General features: G+C 35.8%; 1 protein-coding gene across 1 annotated transcript; it reads right to left on the bottom strand.

Moving 5' to 3' along the window:
- Positions 1-355: 355 nt before the first annotated feature.
- LOC149845945 (protein phosphatase inhibitor 2-like) lies at positions 356-9497 on the bottom strand. Its single transcript, XM_089997807.1, has 4 exons — positions 9397-9497; positions 5188-5300; positions 4902-5075; positions 356-954 (listed from the first exon to the last, which is right to left on the bottom strand). Exons 1-4 carry the CDS (start codon positions 9423-9425, stop codon positions 698-700), a joined length of 573 nt encoding a protein of 190 aa, XP_089853933.1. The 5' UTR covers positions 9426-9497; the 3' UTR covers positions 356-697.
- Between the last annotated feature and the right edge of the window lie 3472 nt (positions 9498-12969).

Genomic DNA, 12969 nt, shown 5'->3' with positions numbered 1-12969 from the left:
AAGTCATGACATGATTATTGCTGGTATACAAGCTCAGATGTTAGCGAGCAATACCAGCTCGAGGAAGTACGTCTGCCAGACGAGCTCAAGCCTAGTCCACAAGCTTGGTCAGCTAAAGCAAGCTCAGGAAATTGGGAGGACGTGACACATTCTCTTTCAATAAGTCTACGCTGGCTGGCGAGATCAGAACTGGGTTCAGGATCAAGCCTAAAAGGACCGAGAGAGGCCCAAAAAACACTCATTTCCACCCAGCCTAATGGGCCCGAATCCTTCCAGTCAAACCTGGTCCTGGTCTCAGGCTCCAACCTTCAAAATTTGTAGAAATCCTTGCACGAAGAAATTTGTCCAACACAAGTCCAAAACAAAACATTTGCTCTTCCATAAATATCACACATTTATGTGGAGTTCAAATCAACTTGTCATCTTCATCTACCTCCTCCACAATCACAACATACTGATCATTATGTATACGTCCACAGACAACATAAGAAATTCATGTACCTGTTGAAGTTTAAACAATGGCAGGCTACAAACTTTAGGAGGAAATCGGGATGGCTAATTATACAGCATCCAAAAACTGACGTGTTAAAATTAGCATGAAAAACAGACTACATACAAGCATTGAACAACAGGTTATCTGAAAATCAACTAACAAAACGCAAAGCCCAAACCAAAAAAAGACGGATTATTCCCCCTGCTAATGCTGGGTTCCATTGTTTGCTTGTGGCTGTGGGGCTGCTTGCACTGTTTCACTTCCTTCAATGTCTATTGCACCCACACCACCCATAAAAGAAGAGTCAGTGCTCCCTTCTTTCTTGCCTTTGGCATCATTGTCGTCAGCTTCATCGCTGAAAAGGGACCCTTTTTGCATCAGTTCTTTCACCTTGCGAAACTCGTCATAATGTGCCCTCCTATGCTCCTTAAAACTCAACCTGTCCCGATCCGTTTCTGAATCTGCAATTTAGAAAGTAAGAGGAAGATGTGATTGAGTTCAGTCCAGAATTATTAACGATTAACTTATTTCAACAAAAAAGGTATTCAATCATTCGCTACATTCATTATTTACATCACGAATTGAAAGAACAATAGACATTGACAAAGAAAAGTTAAAAGCAATTCCCTATCCACTATTTATGCAATACCAAATGTGAAGGTGTATCCATAACAATACACTTTTGAGAAGTTAAACGATGGCCAAAGTTACACAATCAACAAGAATGAAATGCCATAGCACTTTATCATCAAACCAATCCGTCACACACACAGTCCTGCCTTGGCCTTACACCCAGTAAATGTGTGGACTGAAGTTCCATTCTTTTTCATTTTTTTCACTTTATAAAGACAGGATTCAAAAATAGCAGAGAAAGAGAGAGAGATGCCTCAATCTCAATTGAAAACTCTTATCTTTATCTATTCCCTTTGTCTTTTCATCCCACTTTTTGTTATTTCTTCAATCCTCTTGTGTATCAATTGAAAAATTATGCGCTTTAGCTCATCCACAACCAACAATCTTCCAATTGCTTAAAAGCATGCTTCATACATATACTTGATCTCCTGGGATATCTACCCCTATTACACATAATCATTAAATGACAGCAAGATGGCAATTCCTGGGTAGCCCAAGAGGGAGATGGTACCTGCACAACTTAATCCAACTTAATTTACTCCCCCTTGATAGTGAACACAGCAAACCAATTGGAACTTCAGACACTTGTTATACTCAGGTTTCTTTTGCCTGTGATTTTCATTGCAAGATCACATTTGGGCAATTTAAGTGTCAACACTTCTTTTTCATTTCAAACATGTCACAAGATTATAGACTCGTTTCCCCTTCTTGAACAGGAAAAAAACATGCAGAGATTGATGACATTGCATCCAAACTCGTGCTACAGTCATCCTCATGATTGCCAGTGGAGTTTATGGCACATATCTGACGAGCAACTCATTTTACAAGAACCCCATATGAGAACACTAGTAGTAGTTTCACAAAATCATATTTGGTGTAGATTTACTAGAACATTTGATGCAACGCTTTCTTTTCTAAGATTTAGGTTATCCTATAGAATAGACTGAAGATTCTAAAATGTTATACTGCAAAATTAGGATGTGAGAGAAGAACGAGAAAGTCTAGCTTGATATCATTCAATGGATCAATAAGAAGTCATAAGATTTTTTGCTTAGAAGAAAAAACTTTTCTGATTATCAGCTGGTGACTGGAAGGTTACCACGTCTCAGACTGCTTTCCAGTCACTCTTCCACTACGTTATAGCAGTTTCTTTCCGAGTCAAAAAGGGTGCTCTCAATTTTTGCTGAAGGCTAACAAAGGAGAGTTTGCGAAAAAGAGGAAAGAGGTCATCAAAAAAAAATGAAGCTTGCCCAGATAAAAGGTGGCAAGTGAGAGGAGTAAAGGTCAATTAACTTGTTCATAGCATCAGTCCTGCTGCAAGACGAGACCTTTTAGCAAAGAAGAATAATATCCATGTAATAAAGGATGAATAACCATGATTCATTAGATAGAAAGGATGAAGCACCATGATTTATTAGATGGTATATTGTACAGGAACATAAGGTTAAATCCTACAAAAAAGTTATGGAAAAAAGGGAGTATTTTTTATAGTTGAGGTTGCCCAAGCTAGATGTGCTTTTCCAATTTGATCATAAAATTCTTTTTTTCAGCTTTTATCTTTTGCAAATGTGTTTGATTTGTCTTATATCTGATTTTCCACTAATTTATAAAGACTTTACTAATCTGCATTTAGCTATTGGGAAAATTCCCTACAAGCCAGGGTTTGGATGCAACTTCACCCACAAGCCTTTAAAACTTGTAGCTTATCCTGGAGTGTACCCCTTATTACACCATGTGGAACTATTCACATAATTTTGAATTATTTTCATATTTCTCAAGAATCTCAACAGTATGAACATCTATCCATCCTTGAATATTCTTTTCTTATACCTTGACACTAAGAGATGTGGGAATTATCCAATTTAGATCTAAACCATATTACAGAATTTTCTTTTATGAGTTTGGGATAAGTCTACATTTATATGGTTAGGTTTTATCTTATCCAGATCTATAACCAATAAAATAAGCAGATATTAGCATGAATTAGTAGCCTCTTGTTCCCCTTTTACATAATAAAGAGATTTTAAAAAAGCATTAAAGACAATCTAATTATTCTAGTGTGACAAAGTTAGGCATATATCTAAAACTATATCTTTCATACTCCTCCCAAGCTAGAATTGAATTCAAGAATGAGACCACTTTGCAGAAAATGAATAGGTTGCAGATCAAGTAGGATCCAACTTATAGTCAATCTTTTCTTATCCATCCAAAGATATGCTGATGAATGTGGTAAATGGAATAGAAATCCTGCTTGATCAATAATAAATCTTTTAAATATATATATATATATATATATATAATTTTAAATATTTCCTTTTCTTTAACCTAGCTATTCTTTGGTACAGTGAGTTTATTTCAAGTTTGATCTATTCAACCCACTTTTGTTTATATTCGTTTGCAAACTGCAAGTATGCCCTGCTTCAGCAGGGAACTTTGTCAAAAAAAAAAAAAAGAATTGCTATCCAAGCAAGCAAGATGCTTAATGTACTTTGGGATAAATATTGTTAAAAGTAGGAAATTATTTTAAATTGTTATACATTTTCTAAAATGAGTCATGGATCAGGTTGGATCTCCTATAAGACTGGCTTGTAGAGGCACAATGTAACTGAGGATGTTTTCAGTAGATTAGTTTATTATGGATAAAAATTAATAACATAATTTAAATTAATAGGAACAGGACCTAGAAAAAATACTAACCAAAGGATAAGGAGCAGAGGAAAAGCTAAAAGTTTTGAAGGCATTTGGGTAAAGGTGCATGTAAATCCAAGCTCGTAGGATATTTTCCTTTTATTATTGGACTTGCCAGGTTTAATGAAACATAGCTCCTTACTCCATCATTCTTCTTCGTTTTCCTCTTCCATCTTGCTATCTCTCTTTTCCTACCATCTTTCTTCTTGTTGCACTTAATTAAACAGAGGCCTCAAACATCAATGGGGTTTTGAATTAACACTCATGCAGTTAAAAAAGCTGAAGTTGGTGGGGTTGGACATTCCCAAGAAGAAGCTTGTTTATCTGAAAGACCTCACTGATGAAACAACTTTGGAAGAAAATTAAATCAGGATTCAAAAATAAGAAAATGCACAGTCCACCCTTGCCGCTTCCCCCCGACCGACTACAATACAACAACAGACTTACTCGGATTCCATTTTGTTGCCCCAACAACAAAGTGTAAGCTGTGTTCGCCTTACTTTGTTGATTCAAAAGGCGAACAGGGTTGGTTTGGCAACCAGCAGACGGTACGCTCTAACTCATCTATCAGATAGTAGAACAGGGGCCTGTTCGACTTAACTACTTAATTAAGTACCTGTTTCGTGGGGGCTATTCGCTACAAGCTACCACAGCAACCAAACTAAATTAAATGTTGCAACATTGTCTTGTAATCTTCTTGGATAGAGAATGGTGATTTGGCAAAGTTTCATAAGGTCAAAAACTCTTTGATGTTTCCAGTAGAAAATGCCTTCTGTACTCCATGGAGAAGCTACAGCGGAATGCCTTCACCTCACCTTCTCTTCATCATCAGGATGAATCTCCTGAGCATTAAGTGTTGGCCTCAGTCATTCAAGCCATGGAAATCTAGTACCTAAGGTCCCACATTGTATGCCTATGTTCTGACACAATCAGCAGTTCAACATACCTTGGATAAGCTGCAAGTCCTAGCCATTCCAGTTCACATGTTCACTTTTTAGAACTAAAAGCAATTTGAAAGCAACAATGAAGAGCATTAAGCAGTCAATGCATTTCCAATTTTACACAAATTGTAAATGAATTAAATAACCTTCATCATCTAGCTCCATGGCATCCACCTCGTCTTCAGAGGATGTCCAACCTCCATTCCTCCTGGACTGTTGTGTACTTGAGGATGCAACATCACCAAAAGCAGACCAAATTGCATCCACATGAACGGATCCACCTATTTTTTCTTCGCCATCACGTATTGGTGATACAGAGCCTGCAGAAAGGTGACCTACTGATGTCAACATTTTTCAACAGTTACACTTACAAGGTCTAACCAAAGGAATCTAAAATAACATGATAGACACTGCTGAACGATTTATACATACCATCATCATCGACCATAGGATGATATGGAGTCTTGGGCTCATCAATTTTTTGTCTTACGGGCTTATTTGACTCTATTTCAACTAAGTTAGCTTCATCCCACATTACACGGGCCCTGATACCCAGTGAAAATTAGCAACCTGAAGAACGCATCAACAGGGAAAAGGGGAAAAAAACAGACAAAAAACACCAAAATCACAGTGACAGTAGGTCAAAGAATAATTAAGATAAAACTTTCACATCAAACTTAAAACCAGTATCATGTGTCTAAACCTACAAATACAGTATCAGGATAGACAATGATCTAAAATATGTAAGCTCTGACAGGAGAAATTCTCATTAGTTGCTCAAAGATTCTGTATACCTGGGAAAAACTTGAATACTTGATGCGCTGTAAAACATATGAAGATGACAATGAAGCAGAATCAAGCATCTTCAACTTAATATAATCCCTTTCTTGTTCAGATATTAGGCATACAAAATCAATATGGCTATGTAAAGCATCTTCAACTCATATAGGGAAGACAAAGAAGTTAAAGAATAATATGGAACTGGGAATTGGCATGTAATAGGTGGTAAGCAAAGTTCAGTTATCTAGATGTCAACTTATGCTGCCAGCAGTAATAAAAATTAGTTAAAAATATTGTAAAACAATTTCTTTTTGGACTGTCAAGAACAAGGTTGCCAGACTAGGAAGCGGAAGCGGGAAACGATACAGGAAGCGGAAGCGACAAGCGATGCATTTTAAAATGTATAGGAAGCGGGAAGTTGGGAATGAAATATATATATAAGAATTGAATGGGAATCAAAATGAAACACAAATAAAAACTAAAATAAAATTGACCAATATTAAATTTCATGTTTTTTTAGTGTAAGAATTAAATTTTTAACAAAATCTAAAAATGATGACTAGCAATTTAAAAAAAACACATGGAGGTGAAAGAGAGTGAAAACACATAAAAAACATGAAAAGTTGAGTAAGAGAACATATAAGAAGAATAGATGAAGCATATGGAAAGCATAGGAGAAGCGTGGGGGAATCAAGGTTCTCATCAAGTTTCGAAAGCAAGGAGTATCGCACTTCCGAAATGAGCTTCCCACCAATCTAACGGTAACTCTGGTCAAGAACCAAATGATTGGATAAGATTGATTTAAGTTCCAATTATAATTAAAGCACCTCAAACATGGCCAAAATTCAGAGTGTCCCATCTCCTTATGCTTGTGTCCTCACAAAGATTCAGTAAATTGCTAATGATTTTCAACATATATTAGCCATAACTGAGACTGATTAGGTGTGGCATCAACTAGTTTATGAGTCAATTCAATAAGACTAAACAAATTCATGCTTCTGCTGATATGCCTCTGTTTCCTTCCATTTGCTTCAACTTGACATATACTTAACAGTATCCTTTTACTTTATCTTTTCTTGTATTTTGTTGATATAATGCTTATATATGATACAGCTACATGAAGATCTTTATACGTACTGGGTTGTTAGCCTATACATTTTTGACTTTTCACTTGTGAGACATCTGTTCAAACATTTTCCAGTTGTCTTAAATGTTCTAGAATCAGAAAGGAATCAGGGGCCAGTGAAACAACATTTAGAGCACTCTTTACATTTAGCATAATGCACTCATGAAACCATGGTTGGTATTCTCAGAACTCGGCATTGGATCAGCCAAACCTGACTCGGTGACTCGGACGAGTCACTGTTTTTATTTAATTTTATAAAAAATTAATAACAAACATATGTTTCATAAATACAAAAATGTTTTTTAAAGAATATATTCATTTGAAATATGAATTTCTCACATATATATTTATATATATATTCAACACACCTATAATATATATATATATTAAAGAAAGATAGTTAAAAATATTTTAGCATCTTATACGATTTTTAGATATATTTCTTTTTTCTTAAATATATACAAAACATTTGATCATCTCAATATCATAATATCTTCTCAAAAAATTTCTCAATATCATAATACCTTTTTAAGTTTTTCAATATTTTTTCTTAGTTAGAAGAATCTAGTGTTGCTGCCTAGTGCACCATGCCTTCGTGATAGTACATTAGTACTCTTGTCATGTGTATGTGCAAAAAAATAGTCCCATATTGATGGGAAGGGGTGGAAGGCCCATTCAACATGTATTATAAATAGGCCTTCCATCCACCCAACTCTACACATCCTACTTTTGGTAAGGGCCTTAAATGTAGCATTGAAGGCTATGCCTTCCATTACCATTTTGCCCATTCAAAAGTAAATGGTGCTTTACTTTATACTTTCGAGCTATGTCACAGGGACTCGGCCAACTGGGTGTCACACTCGCATCGACACGACGCGGGAGCGCGTGCGGGTGCGGCACCCGGTGCGGTCAACCTGACCCAGGGTGTGGTCAATGCACCTAGGGTCATTTATGTCCAACTTTTGGACTTTATATATATATATATATATATTTTCGCACCCCCGCACCCAAGTTTTTTTAAAGTGCCGCACCCCCGCACCGCACCCGCACCCATGTGACATAGCTTTCGAGCTTTTTTTTGAATTTATGGCTATGACTCGGCTTACTCGATCGAGTCAATGCTAAAACTCGTTGACTCGTCCGAGTTTTGGCCGACTCGGCCAAGTCAATGTAAGGACTCAGCTGAATTTGGTTTAAACCGAGTTCACCTAATTTCTTTACTCAGTTTGCTGCCGATACCAGTCAACTTGGCCTAGTCACGACTTGACTCGCCTAGTTTTCCAACTATGCATAAAACAACAACATACATAACAGATGACAATGACACACCTCGAGTTTGAGACACACAGAACACTCATAAACTTGGTAAACACTTCTATGTTCTAACATTATTTGCCACATGAAAAAGTAGAAGACCATGTTTTACACCAGAATGTGGCACATAGTGAACACATGACCAGGAATAACAGCATACAAGGGAAAACAAATGGTCAACGAGTTTTAGTTGTTATGAACAGGAGAATTTACAACACCACCAAGTAGACTTCAAGAGAGCAAATGGAAGGAAATTGTTGTCTATTGTCAAAAATCAAAGCTTTAAAGGCTTATGCATAGGGACTTGTGACCTGCAAATGCTCCACAAAGAGAGTTGGATAGTTTCCCAAGCCCAACCTGCAAAAGTTATAACAGTGTCCTCTATACCCGCTCTTCAGAGAGCTAGAAAAGAGAAACTCAACCCCGCCTCCACTTTGTAGATAAAACAAATTAGGAGTGAAAACTAAAAGAAGATTAAATTGATAAGAAGATTTGGTTTCAGATGGCACCAATGAAAACTTTCCTTTGAGGAGGCTTGCTACTTAGACCAAGCCATCTGTTTACGTTTCCTTTGTATATTTCTTCCGCAAAGGAAATTTTTCTCACTACTGGTGATGGATGTTTGCCCAACTCCAAGAATATGTAATAATACACTCATTTATCCGGATAAAGGCGATAAGCAGTGATACTACAACTGCACTCTGCAACGCAGTCCAGCTTACCTCATTAACTCTGGATAAGTGGTATTAGGTGGTTTTCCACACTTGTTTAGAAAAATGGGATAGGTTGGTATAATCGAATTCCACTCAACAGGGAAATATCTCGACCTAGCCGTTATCTAGAAATGTGGGTGCATCCAAACATCCCCTTAGTAATCTACCACATAAAAGAAAATTCAAAAAAAAAAAAGAATTTTTTATGCAGTTTAGATCTGTCATCCCCTTTCAACTGTCACCATTTCGTTTTAGAAGCATTATCTAAGGCAAAATTTAAATCCAAAGAATGATCGTCCGAGCTTCAGCTTGAAAAAACAGGTTGTAAATCCAGTATCGTTGCGGTCATATTACCGCATGAAAAACATCCTAATCAGTGATCACAATCAATAAATTACTACCAAAATTACCCAAATCATAAAAAATCAGCCGAACGAAAAAAGAAATAAGAAAAGAATAATCGTACACATAAAACCATATAAATCCTCCGTTAAAACGAAGGCCATTGAGAAAACCATCCCCCTTCTAGCTTAGGGTACTACCGGTACAATAAACTAATGAGATCGCATTGGTAAGCGACGGAAAAACGACCCAGGAAGAGATTGCGCTTTTACTTTTTTCCGAAATCACATAACTAATTAATAAAACCGAATCGAAACAATCGATATTCCAACACCACAAAGAGAGATAGAGAGAGAGAGGGGGCACCTGACCCTTGAACTACGGCTCTTCTTCATTCGCAATCTTTTCTTCTTCTTCTCTCTGTAATTGGGGGAGAAGGAAGACGCTTGGTGGTGACGTCGTGCAGGGGTGAGAGAGAGAGAGAGAAGCGTTGTTCCTTTTGTCTTTCTTAATACCTCTCGATCGCGACATTCCCGCGAGTACTCATGAGGGGGGCTGGTACCAATAAGCCCAACGAGTAGAGGTCAGGCTGCTTTGTCTCGGCTTGTTTTGGGTGAACCCCTTGGCTCCTGACTCCTGATCTCCTCATGAGCCCTGCCCAGCTCCACAGTTGCTTTGGTTTTTAACAAAATTATTTTTCAATGTTTTTTTAGTTTGTTATAATATGTAATATATAATATGTGCATATTATAGAATATTATATAATATGTATAATACATATATAAAAAAGGAAAAATAAGTAGCACCCTCCAACTTCCTGCACACACATAAGTTGGTCTGGTAAACAAACCGAGCTTGAGCTGTTCGGGCTGGGCTGGGCTGGGCTGGCTCGTCAAGGATACACCCCAGCTCCAGCTCGACTCATGAGATTGTCACGAGCTGAGCCAAGCCGAGTCTGAGCTCTTTATGAGCTGAGCTTGGTGAGCCAATCAGGAGCTAGCTTGTTTTCTTTAAGAAATTTATTTTTAAGTGTTTTTAAGCTTGATAATATATATATTGCATATGTATATAATATGTAAAAATGAGCCGAGCTTGCCACGTTCTTACTCAACTCATTTACCTAAATGAGCTGGCTCATAGCCCAGCTCGCCCAGCTCAATTTTCAAGCCGATTGTTCGTTTCATTCTCCAGCCCTAAGCATAGCCACTAGGAAAATGGATATGCGAAACATAAAACATTGGATCTCAAACCAAATTGGATTTGAGATTAGAAACAATCAAACAATTCTTAAGGTGTGTTTGAGTGCTCGGATCCCAAACTCAATGATGAGATCCAAGGATTGCACATACATGTATCTAATGTTGGGAAACAAGTTGAGTCACTCGTGGCTCAGCTCGTGTTTAACTTGTAACCCGTTGGAACTCATAAAATAAACTTGGCAAGCCAATCATGAACAATAGGTATTCAACTCAGCTGAGCTTGTATAAGCTTGTTAAGTTGCAATAAATATGTTGTAAATATACTGTACGCCATAAAATATAACTAAGAACCTATGGTTGAAGTATTTGGTTTGCAAGCAATAGGTTTAGAGATAAGATCTTATTGTTTTCAAACTATTTAACTTTTGCCATGGGGGCTCCACTTGTCTGCACATCACCTTGTGTTGGGAGGTTGCAGGTTCAAAACCCAATGGTATAGTTGTATCACTGGTACCGGTTTGAGCTTGCGTATAAAAAAAAAATGCTATAACTTTTTATAATTTTATTGCAGAAAATGATCATAACCTACGAATAATTTGACCCAATTATCTAAAAAACCCTATAATTTTCAATATTATTCTAATATCCAAAATCTTAAATATCTGACATCTTTAGGACCCTTTTATCCTTTGTAACTATGAATTTAGGCTTTATTGCGATAAAATTGTATTGCTTGTCGGCCAAGTCCAACTCTAACTTAAATTCAAAATCATAGGTTTTTTTATGCAAACCTCACGAAATCGCATAAATTTATTTACAAAATTTCAATAAAACTAAAACCACTAAAATCAAAAATATCTTACTATTTCACATATACGTCAATATTTCGCATAAATATATTTGTGAAACACCTCTCACAAATATCCTACTTTTCGCATATACTTTCCGAAATTGCATAAATTTATGTGTAAAACCACTTACTACTAAATTCGCAAATATATTACTTATTCGCATATAATGCATGATCTTGCATAAAGTTATTTGTAAATCTCTTTATATTGCAAACATCGTACTTAAATATTTACAGAATTATGATAAATATGTAATATTTCTTATTTTTTGCGAATTTCTTGAATCATATATAAACCTATAGTGGTCCCCAAATTTTTGCATAATGTAGGGCTTTTTTTGTCTTTTGCCTCCAACCAATGGTGTCCAACCTGCTTTCCTTCTGGCAACTATTTTCAGCAACTATTTCCAATTCATTTACATATATCATATTTTTTCGTATACGTTTTGAAATCTCGTGAGGTTTATTTGCGAAAATCATATTAATCGGTAAAAATCTGATAGTTTTGCAAAATTGTTTCTCCATGTATAGACAAGTCAATATGATTAACATAAAACTAAATACAATCGGTTTGCAAGAAATTAGATAACTTGAAGTTTAACAATTACAAAGTTACATTCAATACAGAGAATTCATTACAAAGTTATAATCAAAGTTTAACTTGATTCATTCAACTACAAAGTAACTTGATTTATCCAATTATAAATGTAAGTTTAACTTGATCTATCAAAAAAGTGCATAATTATCCACAACTCAACTAGCTAGACAAACTCTTTTGTCACTTTTCTAACCAATGCCTCCACCTTTTCATTATCTTTCGCACCCTTTGAAGTCATTTCCTTCATGTGCTTGTAGAACTTAATCATATGATTCCTTATATTTGTGACATCCTGCTAAAAATAACCCTTTATTAGTAATAACTAACTACAGTGAACATTTCAAACTAGTGAACTGACATATAACATATATCTGCGTGAAGTTTAATCTTCAATTTTTGCTCAAGTACTTCATATATTGTATGACAAATATACTACAGTCATACTTGTAAAATGAGAAAATACCAAGTGAAAAATATGTACATGTATGAAACAAGTTAACAAACAAATGCAAAATAATTACTCATTCTCTTATTGAGGAATACCTTATATGGCTTGTATCATCCAATCTTTGTAACAATCAAACACAAATTGCATTAAAAAAATAAACATGTAACATATATGCATGAAAAAGAGATAACAAACATACACAAAAAAGTGAGTACATTATTGAGTAAGTTATGTTATAATACTACTTGTTGGAGGTTTTTATCTACTACATATGTGTTCGACATGAAATTGTATAGCCTAAAGTTTTTTTCCTTTATGTCCATTTTTTAAAGAACCCATTGCTTATTGCCCTAGTTGAAAGGAATTAAGAGTTGCAATATAAATCTAATGTAACGTCGTTGTGAATGTGAAAATTTATTTGTAAGTATACAAAGTTATATAAAAGCATGCATTGTCAGCATCAAGAAAGTGATATGGTAAGTAGTTTCTCTACAAGCAATCAACTGCTCCATCTCGTTGCCTTTTAGTTGCGGCCATTTGTTATGAATAAACAAGATTTATCAGTTAGTTTGTATTAATCAGTAGTAAAACAATATAAACATTGTTTTTCGGACTTACAGAGAAATATAGGGTAAGGTAAAGGGTATTCAATAAGTTGTCTATTTTTCTATCCTCATTGTGAACCAGTTGGAGTCTTTTTATGAATCTTGCTAGATGCTACATAGTAAATTCAGTATGGTAACAAAAGAACAAACAAAATAACGTGCAAATGTAACAAAAAACAAACAAAAGAATGTGCAAAACTAAGACTTACTTCACTTGCCAAGAGAGTTTCTTTGCCAAA

The sequence above is a fragment of the Nuphar pumila genome, chromosome 2 (genome assembly GCF_984573655.1).
Source record: "Nuphar pumila chromosome 2, dmNupPumi1.hap1.1, whole genome shotgun sequence".
NCBI lineage: Eukaryota > Viridiplantae > Streptophyta > Magnoliopsida > Nymphaeales > Nymphaeaceae > Nuphar > Nuphar pumila.
The sequence above is the reverse complement of the archived record's forward strand: the minus strand, read 5'-3'. Positions and strand labels throughout refer to the sequence as shown.